Below are 15,673 nucleotides of genomic sequence, written 5' to 3'. Positions count from 1 at the left end.
ATAGATAGATAGATAGATAGATAGATAGATAGATAGATAGATAGATAGATAGATAGATAGATAGATTATGATGATAGAATATTCTTTTGCTAATACTACTATTACATTACCATTATATCATTAGGGGTACTTCACGGCATCCCCAGCAAAAGTGGAAACCACTTACTTTAAAGCAACATCATGTAGAAATTGGCATTTTGAGCGATATGGCGCCCCCTCACACTTTCTGAGTGCAACACCAACAGAACCATCAGCATGATTTTGAAGCTGCTTATTTAAGTTTTAAAAAAGTTACATAATGTTGCTTTAACTACACTCAAATCTGTATGTAACACAGCATGTGTGACTGCTTTGGTCATAGGTTTCAAACACTTTCTGTAAAAGGGAACCGGGGAAAAAAATCCTATCAAATTGGCGTCCGTGGTCCAGGTTTTTGTCAGTTTATATGTCCTTAACGCCAAGTTTGAGAACCGCTGGTCGAAGCTATTAACATTTGTGGATTACAAAATATCCACCGCTGAACATTGTGTCTCTCTCAGCACAAAACTGAGACCTATTCTCCAGTTTCTTCACAGAAAGGAAACACATTTCTCAATCAGAAATTCCAGCGTCTGTATTTTCTGAGACAGACGAATTTGAAGAGACACTGCCAGTGCCAACTGATTTACATAATTGCAAATGCATGATGAGGAAAAAATTTAACACGTTGAGCCATGTTTGGAATTCTAACTAATGATAAATTGTAAACATGTGCAGCAAATGATAAAAATATTCAAATATCGACTTGTGAACTGGAGGATCTTTACAAAGACAGATCAACATGTGATTTTGTTGTTATTGATAATAAAAAAGGCATAATCTGTCTCTATGCTCTGAGAATAATTTAAATAGCTTCGGGTTAAAGTCACTGCAGAGATACTGCAACTCAATTCACTCAAGTCGCTCTTAGCTGCCATCTACTGGTGATTCTTTGTGTGCTGCAGTGCTTCCTGGGCTGCCTTCTGCTGGGTAGAGAGTTGTCACTGTGGCACACAATGCAGTTTGGGAAATGGCTGCTTCTAATCCTGGTCAAAGCAGATGATTATAACCATCAGAAACATTAAAAACCTAAGTCAAATGTGGGCCTTTGCTTATCATATAACAGTGGAGGTCTGGCGAAATGGAAAAGCAGTAGTCGTATAGAAACAGGAAGGGAACAACCATAATGTCACCAGGACAGAGTGTTGCATCATTACTCACTCGCTTTAGGTTCATGCAATGTGAGGATGTGCATCAGAATATTATGAGTACATGTCAAAGACATTCACCTCTTATTTTATGTGACGTGAAAAGGAACGACATGGAAACAAAAGGCCCTTGGATCTGGGTAAGTGAATTGACTGCTTTTTCTCACGTTTGCATGTTTATGCTTCACACCAAACATTAATGGTATGACAGAAAAAAAGTTTTTCTTGTTTATTTGTGGAATTGGGGGTAAAAATGTGTAAAACAATTCAGATTCACAAGAAATGCTGCAAAATTGTCCACCAGTGGCTGAACAACTAAATGTTTCTGTCGTCGTCACTCTACATTCCTTTCTTACAAAGTTGAAGATTTGGCTCTGAACAGGTTTTAAACAGGATTGTCCGGAAAATAATGAGGCCTAAATATCACATTTTACTGAGTCCTTTAAGAATCCTGTGTGGTCTAACTTGTGTTTAATTTCCTTTTCCTTTTTTTCTTTTAACCATAAATATCACCGGGGGCATAATGACACATCAAAGCACATCTCTACATACTGGTAATGAAAAGTAGATGTAATAGTTTAGTAAAAAATGTCCTCAATATACTATTTTTTTTAGATTTGCTGGAAGAGCTTACATGTGTGCTCCTGTCCTGCTCTGTGCCCAACTCATGCTTTAAAGGCTTAGTCTGACAATATTACACGTGTTTTTTACAGGCCTGGGGAACTCTAATGCATATGTGAAAAAAATAGTATAATGCCTTTTGTGGCTCCAGAGTAAGCTGCATGTAATCTGATAAAATTCCGAGAATGAAGTCACTCCGAGGCCTTGTGGGTAATGTGGGCAAACCAGTTTTAAAAAAGGGAGAAGAATGTGTGGAGTAAAACAGGGGATATCTCTGGATCTGCTTTAAACTGTCTATTATGAATCAAAATCTGGCGCCTACATTACCCACAATACAACATAGCTCCTGAGTGACATCACTGACGGCACTTTATCAGACTACAGATGTTTTCCAACATATGCGGTAGTACTCCCCAAGACCTGTACACACACTTGTGTGTTTGTTGTGTCTCAGGCCAACCACTGTGTTGAAAGCCAAATAACATTTCCAGAAGTAGGCTGGGCAGTTTTTCGCTTTGTGGTGGTTGTTTCAAAGAGTAATGTAGAACAGATGATAATATCTTGCCTGAAAAGTAGTTGTGCTTTCACTTTATGCGAAAACTATGGACTATGTGTTAGGCTTCACAATTGAACAAAATATAACTGAAATCCACTTTTTTTTTTTACATTTCAAAACGTAAAATGTGTCACAAAATAGCATTGTATTGACAAACCTCCAAATCTTGATCTCCAGATGTGACATCGCCATGAGCCAGCATATTGTTTTCGGTGAAAATGAAAACTTTGATAGGACAATGATCACTCCCACTAAATATCTGTCAAAATGATTACAATATGATTGTGCAGCCATTCTCATCCAGCTGCATGTGCATGGGAGCGAGGCATGTCATCTCCATTCTGGTTCATTTAATTCATACATTTGCACATTAATTAAAAAGTAACTCGTTCTTGCTGACCCCCGGTGGTAATAGGTCCCATCTTGCTGCAGAGATGTAAAAGTGTACTCAAAGTGTGTTCAATACACATTGAATTGCTGGCTGTGGTAAACAGTGTTCATACGGCAGCCAGTTCTTTAGCAGATGTCACATGTGCATACACAGAATACAGAAGTAGGAATTGATTATTTATTTGCATATATCTTGCACTGGGATTATGGGAGGTCATTGTACAAAAAAAAGAAAGGGAAAAATGAAAACATCAGTGAAGAAAAGCAACCGTCAGAAGTCAGAGTTGGAAGAGCACAGCTCCATTCACGTGTCCCAGTAAGCCATGACAGTGTGACGGTCAGCCAGCATGCACAATACCAGGAACCTGAAACAGAAAGCCGCTGGATGGAACTCAGCCATCATCACCATCGTATTATTTACACTTGACTCATTTATTTACAAGCCCTGAGACTCTCTGTGGGACAAAGGATCTTACTGTCAACAAATTCCATGAAAAGACCAGAACCAACAATTCATTAGTCCAGTTAACATTGTTCACAAACACAATTCAGTATTTTTTCAAGAAGGCGTGATTAAATAGTATTTTTCATGGGGACTTTTTCCAGCTGGTGTGTTGGCTAGAGTTTATATGGTGAAAGTGGGACTGACTCGTGTTTATTGCAACAGAAAAAAGATAAGTGGAATGAGTGTGGCTCACTGACATGTTTTAACAATGGAAGCCTGTAATACAAAGGGGGTTTAACTACAGCCGGCTTTGCTGTCAGTGAGATGAATGGTCTTTTCACTGGATGTGTTGACAATCTGAAAAATATTTATTATCACCAGCCTTATCCTTTAAGTTACTTTTCAACATGTGATCACAAGACGGGGACACAAGACATCTCCATCATGTTGATGATGGGCTTCAGTGGTGCAAACTCTGCAGATCATGTGGCATGATGTGCGTGATGTGCCGTGTTGGCAATCCAGGTTTATATCTAGTTCTTTTGTATCTTTTACAGTGCACATTACAGTTTTATTCATTTCATATACTGTACAGCACTCTACTAAGAACAATATTTATAGTTTCTATTTTACTCTTTGTCTCTCTCTCTATTGAACATATTGTTGCACAATTCTCTCTGCAGCACACAAAATGATTTTTTTTTTTTTTACTTAATCACTTTATTTGGTTAATTAGATAATTAATACTATACCCCTGTACAGTTAAGCTACCTCAGTTTGCACGTACTGTATGGTAGCTCCAGTAGTTAGACTATCACTTCATTGCTGTATGTCTTTTATCCTTATCACTGTACAGTTCATACTCTTCATTATATGTTTGCAATTGTGTTTTGCATGTGTCGTATAAGCTACTGGATGTTTAAATTTCCCTCGTCTGTCTGTCTGTCTGTCTGTCTAGGAGTGTCGAAGACTGCTTCAATGCAATTGCTGTGACGAATAAAGAACTTACCTTATGTCTCATGCAAAAAACTTTGAATTGCCTTGTCTTTTAAAGGTGCTATGCTAATGTGCTTGAATTGCCTGTCACCAATCAGGCAAGGCAGGAAACTTCCCAGACTCCCAAAGGCCTCTAGAGGCCCAAAATGACTGCATGTTGATAGTGGTTTTGATGTGCATTGGTTAGAATTATCAAAAAACAGAGGGTGTTAAACAAAATATAATTCAAATCAAGAAAATCGATCCAAACATAGATAAAATGTTAAATGTGTCACAGAGCTGCATTATAATAAAGTGCTGCTGTGCTGCAGAGATGACCTGTCCTACAAATCTGGTTCTCCAGATGTGAGATAACATGTTTGTTTGGTACATACCCCAGCAAATGTCACATCATCATGAGCCGGCACATTGCTACGTGGCACTTCACTGCAATTGTTGTGACAAACAACAGAACCAACCTTTTGTCCAGGAAACTTCATAGACTCCCAAACACTCACTGCATGTGAGTTGTTTTTTGATCATTCCTTCAATGCACATCAAAGTAAAGAGCTGAAGCTGCAAAATGAGATTATTTTGTGGATGTGTCACGTAGAGAGGCCTGACTCTCACGCTACATGATCCTAAATAAAGTGGTGTTTGACAGAATTACAACATCATGGGGCCCCTGGCCTGCGGTACATCTGTTGGCCCCCGGGCCTCCTAACAGGTTAACCCGGCCCTGCTTGTTTATTTTTTGATGCTCCAAAATCACAGACCTTGCTGACCTTACAAAATATACTGCAGAATGAAAATGAGCACAGAATACGTGTAGTTCGGGGACAGTTTTCACATGCACAACAGTCGGTTTGCAGACGCCTAGGCTGGAAGAACCCTCAACCAGCTAACCACCCAGCTCTCCTCCGAGCCGCGCGCTGATTGGCCGGCGCCGAGTAAAGGCGGAAGTCTACAGAGCAGGGGGATTCCCCGAGGGAAGTTCCCAACTCAACTAGGCTATGTAAAACATACACTGCCATATCCTCTCTGGCGCTTCGTAACTTTGCATCTAAAGATTAGGCGACGACGCTGCGGTGGTGTCATAAAACATCAAAAAAGTGGACGTTTGAGCAACAGTTCCTCGGATGAAGGTAAGAGGACGGACTCTCTCCGGCGGCGAGGTAAAGTGACCCGGGGATTCGTTGTTGCTCGGTCGCTTTACACCACCGGTTGAATGAGCTATGGCTAACCGGTCAGATAGAGTTGAAATAATACGGAACTGTGTTGGATTAGGTTTGGTGTCACACTTTAAAGTGCTCCACCGCCGTGCTGTGCTGCCGTTAATGGCATTTTTCTGACTCAGCCTGCTGGGCTTTAACTGAGGCTTCATCCAGGAGCAGTCTCTCTCTCTCTCTGTCTCTCTCTCTCCCTCTCTCTCTCTCTCTCTGTGTGTGTGTGTGTGTGTGTGTGATCACTAGTAGGTGTGACATTTATTACGAAGGATTGATCCATTATTGATGGGCACCCCAGGGGTGAGACTGCCATCATCTTCTCTACATGGCTTCTATCTGCCGCTTAGAACGTTTGAGAGTCAGCACTGACTAAACACAAATGTAAGGATTTTTCAGGAGTTGTGCAAGAAGCTGCAAAATGCATTGAGTGACTTCATTTATTTGTCATTGCTTTTCAGTGTCTCAGCCGCTCATCAACATCCTCTGCACAGACAGGACTAGAACAAGGCATCGATTGTTGTAAATGTGAATGCACCTTTTTTTTTTTGCTCTTGCGCGTAAACTGATATTACAACGGAACTGCCAATATTCGTTGGCGATTGGTGTTGTCACGATACTGGGGTTTCCTTAACGGCGATACGATACTTCAAGAAAATGTCGATATTCGATACAACAGGGAAGAAATGGCACAACGCTCAGGGCACAAAATGTTAGGTTATTATTAAAAGATACATATAACAAGGCAGTAATGTTACAGTGAAGTATGACTTTCCGGGTCTTGGCTAGTAGAGAACACAAGCAAGACTAGTAATCATAAAATATCACCTTTTTAAAAATGTATGTAGATGAGGACTTTGATTATAAAAAGATGAGATAAGATAATGCTTTGTTAGTTACACAACAGGGGAATTTGTAGTATTGCAGCTGCAGAAATGTGGGAAAATAAGTAAAAATGCAACATTTGCATGAGAGAAAAAATAATGTGTGTCAACTCTGTCTCCGGGAGGATAGAGAGCGAGATAGTGCAGCTGGTACAAATGTATCGACCGTGACTCTGCAAACTCTGAGGACTGAAATCATTCAGAATTAGAATGTATCGATAAATCAGGATATTTGATGACATTATTTGGTAATAAATACAGGTCAGGAAGAGTGTTGAGTCAGTTTTGTCATTGCATTCGTCGCATAAATCAACCAAATAAGTCTGCACCACTTTTAAGGAGTTATTGACATCTTTTTTTAATATTTTCAATGCGTGTGAAGAAAAGCTGAGACAGCGTAACACAGGCAAAAAAAGACCAACTTATGCCCATGCCCTTTTTTTCACTTCAAACTATTACAGCAGTGGTCGGGAGTAGGCTACGATATACGGGAGGATATTATCCCGATAATCAGTAAAATATTCTTATTCGTAACTTTAGAATGAAAACTAAAATTCCACTGAAATATACTGCGGTCACTCAAATCTTACATTTGGTTTGGCAGCAAATATTTTTATTGCATCACAAATAGGACACAGATCTCTTTTTAGTGAAAAACACAACAAGGAATGGAAAAAAAGATAATAATTCTTAAAGGTGCATTATGTAGTTTTGGGCAAGACATTTTAATCGGAAGAGAAAGGATCTTTATTGGCTGACTTTTTTTTTTAATGCCTAAACAAACTGACCTTAAAGGATAGCGCAGTTTCATGCTGTTACACTTTGTTTATATGTGGCGGACCCTTCCACCTTTCTAGCTTCAGACAGTGTTCATTACCCTTTTTATACTGTAGATATTAAAATTCTGAGTTTGAATTTCTTCTCCAAAACTGCGAGTGCCCTTTTATGCTTTTCCGACACAAATAAAGGCTAAATAAATGGGGATCTGACCTCCTCTCCTTGTTGCTCTTCAAAAGGGAATCTGTAGTATTTACACAGAAAAGATTAAACTTGTTTTTGTGGGGGATAAAGTGTGCAAGTCAGCAATGACGACAGGCTTTGCCAACCCAAATAAATGAAGAAACCAGTATAGGACCGTACATCAGTGAGCTAGACAGTTTTTTCAAGTCATCCACGTGAGGATATTCACGATCATCTTGATTCACGATTTATCCCGATTATGAAAATTCAACACGGTCGACTGTTTGCTATCTGGATCTTTTATCGTCCCATCCTTACTTGTGAGTGCGTTTCTGTAATGAACTGAACATTTCGGCACTTCCGTCGCAGGGCTCATGTCTGCTGCGTCAGTGATGATCGTGGAGCACACGGCATGGAAAGGAACATCGGAGACCAACTCAACAAAGCTTTCGAAGCTTATCGCCAGGTCTCCATCGAGAAGGACAATGCTAAGAAGGAGCTGCAGCAAATGGTAACGACACGAGGAGCAGAGCCAGATGCGACCAGCACAGCACTAATGATAAGTCACATAGTGGCTCACGTACTCATACTTTGTTGATGCATTTCATTTATGTTTAGATGGTAATAAATCTGTCATACATGTATTAGAAAAGATGGTGTAGACTGCAGATATATCGGTGCTACTAAAATAACACAAACCTCATTTTTTCCAGACTGAATATTATGAGCGATACACTCAAAAACTTCAGAAGCAGATAGAGGACCAGCAGCAGTTGATTTCAAAACTCGAAGCTAAGTTATCAGCAACTAGGCCACCAACAGGTTAGTGAGATCCGACAGAAAAATCTCCTGCCCTTGCATTGACGTTGACAGTGAAATTGTACTGGATTCTCATAAGTGGCGCTGTAATGTGTTTCATCCAGCACTGCCTCACTGCAAACTCTTTATTTTCACTGTTTTGGCTTCTAAGGAGAGATGAAAGGCGAACCCTGCAACCATGTCCTCGATGGAGCCGGCGCGTATAGGAAACAATTCCCGGTATGTTTGCCGTGTCACACTTTTGAACTCTATTGCCATTGATGCACATTAACAGGCAAGTGGCAAAAAAATCACCTTGAGATTCAGCTTCACTTTTCTTAGAAATTAAAAAATAACAAAGTAGAGCACACATACAGCTACCTAATTTATACCTGCTAAGACTGTGCATAAAAAAATAGAATACAACAAAATTCATAGATAGATAATAGATAAAAGTAACTTGACATAACCAGAATAGTCAATAATTGGTGTCCATCTCCTTTTAAAAATGGAACTTTAAGTTCTAGTTGGGCAGGGGGGAATGATTAAATGTCATCCAGTTAATAGTAATCTTTTTTCCTGCAATATGATTCTCGCATTTGAAATCAGGCATGAGCGTGCACACAGCTTCCTCTCATGTGTAAACATTGACGGTACTTCTGCTCGATGCCTCGCGTCAAAGAGGATGTTAAAGGAACAGCACAGCAAAATGAAACGTGGCTTCGACTGTGACGCTTCAGATTGTGTCTGTGAGACCTCAGCATCGCTCTTCAGCTTACTTTTCTTTCACATCAGCAGAGGTCAGCCTGCAAATATAACATTTTTTGTAGTGTTTCTGACCCTTGTTTAGATGTACACGCTTACATGATAGTGAAGAAAAAATTCTGTCCTTGATCAGAAGTTAACGTCCACATGCTTTCATCATCTTACCGTGCCTCCATTCATTTTATTTTATTTTTTATTAAGATTCATGCAATTGAGGAAACCTGTGATCACCCTGCTGCTGCAGTAGCACAGCCTGTATTTTACTCCACACAAGGTGCATCCAGTTTCACTTCACCAGATGGTGCTAGAGGATAATATGGCTGCACAACCCAGCAGCTTCAGCTTTAATGTTCATGATTTAACAGGGCCAGGAAAAGCATTTTTCACCCGTACATATAAAGTGAAATTGCAGCTGTGTTAACAAAATGTCGCTGAATAATTGTTGCTAATGACCTCTATGAATTCAATGTCTCTTTTTTCAGGAGAACCTGGGCACTGTTGCTATTCCTCCTAAAATGCCAGTCAGCAGCAGTATTGACTAGTACGTGTCTGTCCTCGCACAAAGACTTAAAAAAAAAAAAAGAAAGAAAAGAAGCAAATCATGAACATCACAGTAAAATTAAAAAGGATTTTTTTTCTCTCTCACTCTTTATTCTTTATTTTGTCAGTCAGGACATGCTGGAGGCATTTGAAGCGATTCAGGGGAAATTCCGGCAGATTCGCTCTCTGACCAGACGACAAAAAGATCACCTCAAAAGATTCCACGGAGGAAATGAAACATCGCACGGTAATATTAATGTTTACCAAATCCACTTTTTTTTTCTTAATTCAATTACTTGGGGAAAAAAATTTGTTGAATTGAAATAGGTTTGTATGTGTCATAACAACTCATGGGCTTTACGAGCTTTTGCTTTGTTCTTTAAGATAATTAGACGGCAACACCTTAACTGGGACTGTACATGAAAGCCTCGTTGCCCTTTCGAACCGTGGCTGGCCACCTTTGCGGATAAAGCGTGGATAAACACATTTAATAATTCCACTGACAAACGCATAATGTTGGCTCTGGATGTGAGCCGTATAATTAACAGTATAGCACGATTATTCATTTGATAATTAATTAAAAAAAGAAAAGTGTGCTAAAAATATTTTTCTCTTATGTGCGCATTGAAAGAACCCGGATTTCATTTTAACGTGTGAAACTTTTCAAATCCAAGCTCAGATGTCTTCAAAGCCAGCGCTGGAACATGTTGACAGAGACAGAAAACTGTAAAAAAGAGGAAAAAAAAAACTCATGTTTTTTTCTTCCATCTGACAGATCAGCGGTTCTCCATGCCCATCCAGTGCACAGACCGTACAGAAGAGGCAGAGAGACCCTTTTCCTCAGCGCTGAGGTCAGCAGTGGATATCCCACTCCCGCCCACATCTCTGGCGTCCCGCGGTGCCAGCCCCGAGGACAGGGACTTAGTAGACTCTCTCACCAAACTCAGCGTCAAATTCCCGCCCTCTGCGGACAGTGAATATGACTTCCTGAACAGTGCTCCAGAGAGACAAATTGGTCTGACCATGCCCACGAAGCGGCCCCTCAGTAGCGTCCCCTCTGCGCTAACAGAGGAGGAGCCCGTGGAGTTGCCCATGCCTTTTGTCTACCCTACGTCCCCCTCCCACTCGACATCGTCCTCGCTCTCCCAGGAGAGCGTGCGGGGACCCCAGCAGGTGAGAATCACAGGAGAAGGTCTGAGAAAACTAGTAGCAAATTATCAGTTTCTGATTGGTCTTTGCTAATGGAGGAGTGAAACGGTGTGAAGTCCAAAAAAAAAAAAAGAAGAGAAGAAGAAAAAAAAAATCCCCTTGGCTTAACTTGAAACGTATTACTGTGTAATGTGTGCTGATTCTTTTTTTACTTAAGCATGGATGCTCTGGTTATATTTGGCATCTTTTGCTGGAAAGTGTGAGCCAGATGGAAGCACGTTACAGTGTCTGAATCTGATGAAACAAGGATGATGGTTAAATGTGATTTTTATATTTGCTGATGTGCATAAATGCCGAGTAAAAAATAAATAAATTGTGAATGACATGCAGTAAGATCTAAAAGTTGCTGCAGTTATTATAATACCATTCTATCCCTGGGTTAGATCAACACGGGTGTTTTATAACAGGAAAGACTACTTTGATGGTTTGGATGAACACATAAATAGGAAGATAATTAAACACTTGGGCATAGCCTTTAATGTTGCTGAGTATTTTATGCAAACACTTGGCTTGACAGAGGACATCTCCTTTAAGCAACAGATGCTTGAAGGCCAAGTGCTTTAATAGAGTGAGTGTAAGGATTGTTTAGGGCATGAATAATACATTGTTTTCTTTGGTTCGCCCCGACTCTGCAGCCTCTCTGGAGCCCTGAGCTGTGTGATGCAAGTGACGTGGGGACAGAGCTGGCGACGTCTCAGAGTAGCAGCAGCAGCAGCAGCAGCAGCAGCAGCCCTAATAAATGTGCTTTCTGCAACACTGTGGTTCCTCAGGACCGAATGAACAGCCACCTCTACTTGCATTTCTCTCCTAAGAACGAAGCCGACGATTGACAGTAGAAGCAGAGACTGACGGGCCGAGGCCACAACTGCTCCCAGACTTACTGTATCCATGGTCCGAGTCCCGCCTGCCATGAAGTGTATGCGCTGTACTGGATTTGAAAATGACACTGCAATAAGACTTGAATCCATTTTATTTAATACTGAAGAATTGAATGGTACACTTTCTTGCGCATTATATTTTTCTAATATCTCGCTGAGATTTTTTTTCTCTAGTACTAAGTGACGATGATGCATAATATGGTATATATGAGCAAATAAAGCAGACATTTACTCTTGCAATATAAAATTTTTTTTATCATTTGAAATATTTCAGCATGCAAATATAAAACAGGTTGGTACACACAATTACATCAGGAGGACAAGAAGTGCATTGATTAGCTTCCTTTCTGCAACACGTTTATACATTTTTATTTTAAGAGGAACAACAGCTCAGTTGGTAGAGTGTGTTGCCCATGTACAGAGGCTGTGTCCCCGCCTCAGAGGCTTATGGTTTGAATTTGACTTGTGGCCCTTTTCTGCATGTCAACCCGCCAATTGCCTTTCAATCTACACCTGTCCAGCTGATAAAAAAGGCAATTCAAATAAATTAAAACAGTTTAAATTCGGGGGTACCCTAATAGCTCAGTTGACGGAGGACGTGTCCCATGTACAGAGGCTGTTTCCCCGCTACAGTAGCCCAGGGTTCAACCCTGACCTGTAGCATCCTTGTTACATATATATATATATATATATATATATATATATATATATATATATATATATATGTATATATGTGTGTGTGTGTATATATATATTTATATATATATTTTAAGTGCCGTGCATTTTAAAGAGACATTTACTGGTGAAGATTTGCTTTGTAAACAGAATTTGCGATTATTTGCGCTGAAATAAGACACCTTCGCCTCCTTTTCATGTGTATATTATTTCCAACTATGAAACCATCTCAAAAGTTAGTATGTCATGTGTTCATTAAAATCCTCTACACAGAAGGTGACGCAGAACACTAAGCGGCGGCCTATTGTTCAATTAAATGCCCAATTATCTTGCTATTTGTAGTAATGGTAATGCTATTTGTAGCATTATCCTGTTTTTATTTTGTCCACATTTGTTTTAATGGATTAATGAAAATGATATGGCTTTTTTTTTTCAAGGGATAAAAATGAGACATTCGCTTTTACATTAAAGTCTACATATTCACGTTTAAATGTTAAAGAGACTGAACAGTGACACACAGGTAGCTGTTATTTGGAAATCAATCAGCTGACGTGTGAAAGTACATTTTATTTTTACAGTATGTACACTGCCTGTCACTTGTCTTCTCTAAACAGCAGCATCAGCTTTTGACTTCTGCAGTATTTATTCACACCTTTGCAAACAATCGCAAAGATTTTCACCGTTCAGGGTGATGCTGTTGGAGGAAACGGGGACGCTGTGCGTGTGAACATTTGGCTTTGCAGCGAGAACCTTACAGTTCTGCAGCTATGGGCTGGTAAAACTAGATGAGCTGGTGGGAAGACTGCAAACATGCTTTTTTAGTTTTTTGCTTCACTGCTTAATAGACTGATTGATTTGTTATTTCTCCCCTAACTGATTTTTGGCAGCAAGCATTTCACTGAGTCTCATAAATAGCTCAGAAGGGTGTAAAAAAATGTAGTAATGCTATCAACTATTTCCAACTAGTGAGTCATTGGACTAAGATAGAAGAGCACGTGGACGGAATTTTGTTGTATTTTATAAGGTAATTATTACATATTGATCTAATGTGTCGAACATAATTCGTGTTAATTTTTGGGCCGACATAAACAAGATAATTTTACATTTCACATCACATCGTTGAACGCTGAGGGGGGAATTTATTCAGATTTCTTTGGCAAATACATATCCCTAATGATCCTGTCTGGTTAATCTGTGAAGAGTCGAACATTGTGCAGCCTGCATGCTTTTCTCTCTGGGATCATGAACAGCTGCTTGCTCATAATTATGTTGTCATTCATTGTTATTTGGAAGAGGAAACTCGTACTGACAGCTCGGATCACCCCCCCCCCCACCCCCCACCGTACACTGTACATTCACTTGCTTGTGTATACAGTAATGTGGACTCTCCGAGCAAACCATCTCCAGCTTGGAGGCCCTTTTTTTTATTGCCACCATTTCCAGTAGAATAGGAGAGATGTGTGCCTTTTATCTCCTTGGGACATGTGCTACCAGAGGAAGGAGATTTGAAATAGATTTAAGAGCTATGAAAAAATGAAAGAGGGCACAAAAAAAGGAAAAAAAGGGGATATGGATTGAGATGGAGAAGCAGCAGTCTGATTACAAGGTGTCAAAATTGCCAGGAGCAAGAAGGTGAAAGCAATCAGGGGTGAGAAGAGTGCAGCATTCGTGAGGGGCAACTAATTATCCATCTCATTTGTGGAGAGAAGCATTTGAGGCAGCTCTAGCCCACTGAATGGTGACAGATTGGTGCGGAGGAGAGGGGAGGTGTTAGAACAATGGAGCTCAGCTCACCATCATTACTGCATGCTAATCAGCAGCGCTATCTGCACCACCAGTCGGTGCTGAGTTCAGGGAGACAGAGAAGTCACCGGCTTCAGGGGACCACAGTCATTTTCAAGTAGAGAAGAGAGGGAGGACACTGAAGTACAGTAAAGCTGTCGGCACTCCGCCGTCGCTTATTATGAGCTTAAGGTTATGCTGAGTGGAGACGAGCCGATGCAAGGCGAGCTGATGGTGCTGGAGTGAGTGGAATGGCAGTGTGATACATGTGTTAATGTCATTACAAGTTTAAATCAATGAATTATAAAACAATAGAATATGTTTTAGGATTTGAGACAGTGACAGTGTAATCTAAATGTGTACTATAGAATTTACCAAGATGTCCATGACATTTATTAAATGAACTCAGGGCTGTGCGATGGCCTTAAGATCATGTTGCTATATTTTTAAGCAATATGGCAATTCATGATATTCCCCATATATGTCAAGTCTCCCTGAATACACTTCGTAAATACTGTCAGGATGATTATTGGTTCTTTCACAAATAATGAACACACATGAGAATTTTAATACATAATCATCAGTAATAATGACTGAGAGAATAAACTAACTGAAGCAAGTATGGAGCAGTCTGGTATATTCAGAAAATGACATGACTTCACTGTAATGCAGTCTTTAAAAAACAGGAAAAAGACAACACTTGTGCCATCACAATACAACAATATCCAAAATCTAACAAGATTTATCTCCCGCGTAAATATCTCCCAACCCTACATGCACCTTCTGTCTACAAATGCAAATCAAATTTATGATAATGAAAATGAACAATGACAGAGAAAAGAGTAAGCGGTGAAAGAGCCATGTATGAAAAAGATATAAAAAATGGTTGTATTTTATTTTAAGATAGACAATTGTACCCACGTATGCAGCACACCTGTTCCCTGCTCTGTTACAGCTATATTCAGCTCTATTCACAGTCCTTTAAATACATGTACGACTGCAAGCAGCCTCACAATGCACCACACAACAACAGTGTTTAGATATGCAGATATACAGCTGTGCATTTCTTTAAAATCAATAACACTTTATAATAACCATCCTTAATGTTTGGTCACATTTGGGTAACAAAACAAGGACATCATTGTGGTCTATGATATCAGCTGCAACTTCCTAAAGCCCTTTCAAATAATGTTTAAAGGTGAACTACACAGCATTTATTAACCATCTATAAAGTATTTTTGAAGAATTTGCAACTCAGCAATTAGCAATTTCTTAATAATTAATGATTTATAAATTTTATTAACTGTTTAACTAACCATATTTTATAACCACAATCTTAAATGAGTTTTTGTAAAGGTAAAGTTTCAATATGTGGTGTTGATTACCAGAAAAAACAATGACATAGAATCTACCATAATCCAATCGTTTGCAAAAAAAAAGAAGTACCAAAAAGCATATAGATCAAATACAACTTTGTACGAACTGTTATACCTGCCAACTGCTTTACATATATTTTTCACATCACCTGGAAATCAAGTACTATTATTCTCTGATGTTTCTGATGGAGGTCTGTTTACATCCACAATGGTTGTACACAGCTGTAAAACATATATTTTATACACTCTTCAGTTATAGCCTTGTGTAAATCAGTCTTCTGTTATAAGTGTAAATCTATTTGACTCTAACATGTACTTTATCCTTTTATTATGTTGACGGATTGGCCTTTACAATATCATATACAATATA

At 39.5% G+C, this 15,673-nt stretch overlaps 1 protein-coding gene across 3 annotated transcripts; it reads left to right on the top strand.

Moving 5' to 3' along the window:
• Positions 1-1,275: 1,275 nt before the first annotated feature.
• On the top strand, positions 1,276-11,717 carry tank (TRAF family member-associated NFKB activator). 3 transcript variants are annotated; one of them, XM_030427343.1, is made up of 8 exons: positions 1,276-1,366; positions 7,650-7,791; positions 7,994-8,102; positions 8,251-8,318; positions 9,326-9,384; positions 9,512-9,630; positions 10,159-10,556; positions 11,228-11,717. In XM_030427343.1, the coding sequence occupies exons 2-8, from the start codon at positions 7,693-7,695 to the stop codon at positions 11,420-11,422; spliced, it is 1,047 nt and encodes a 348-aa protein (XP_030283203.1). In that variant the 5' UTR covers positions 1,276-1,366; positions 7,650-7,692; the 3' UTR covers positions 11,423-11,717. The 3 variants fall into 3 exon arrangements, with proteins under 3 accessions (XP_030283203.1, XP_030283202.1, XP_030283201.1); XM_030427342.1 differs by lacking the exon at positions 1,276-1,366 and adding an exon at positions 5,184-5,358; XM_030427341.1 differs by lacking the exon at positions 1,276-1,366 and adding an exon at positions 5,883-5,964.
• Positions 11,718-15,673: the final 3,956 nt, after the last annotated feature.

This window comes from Sparus aurata, chromosome 9 (genome assembly GCF_900880675.1).
Source record: "Sparus aurata chromosome 9, fSpaAur1.1, whole genome shotgun sequence".
In the NCBI taxonomy this organism is placed as follows: Eukaryota; Metazoa; Chordata; class Actinopteri; order Spariformes; family Sparidae; genus Sparus; species Sparus aurata.
Note: the sequence above shows the minus strand (reverse complement) of the source record. Positions and strands in the feature narration are given on the sequence as shown.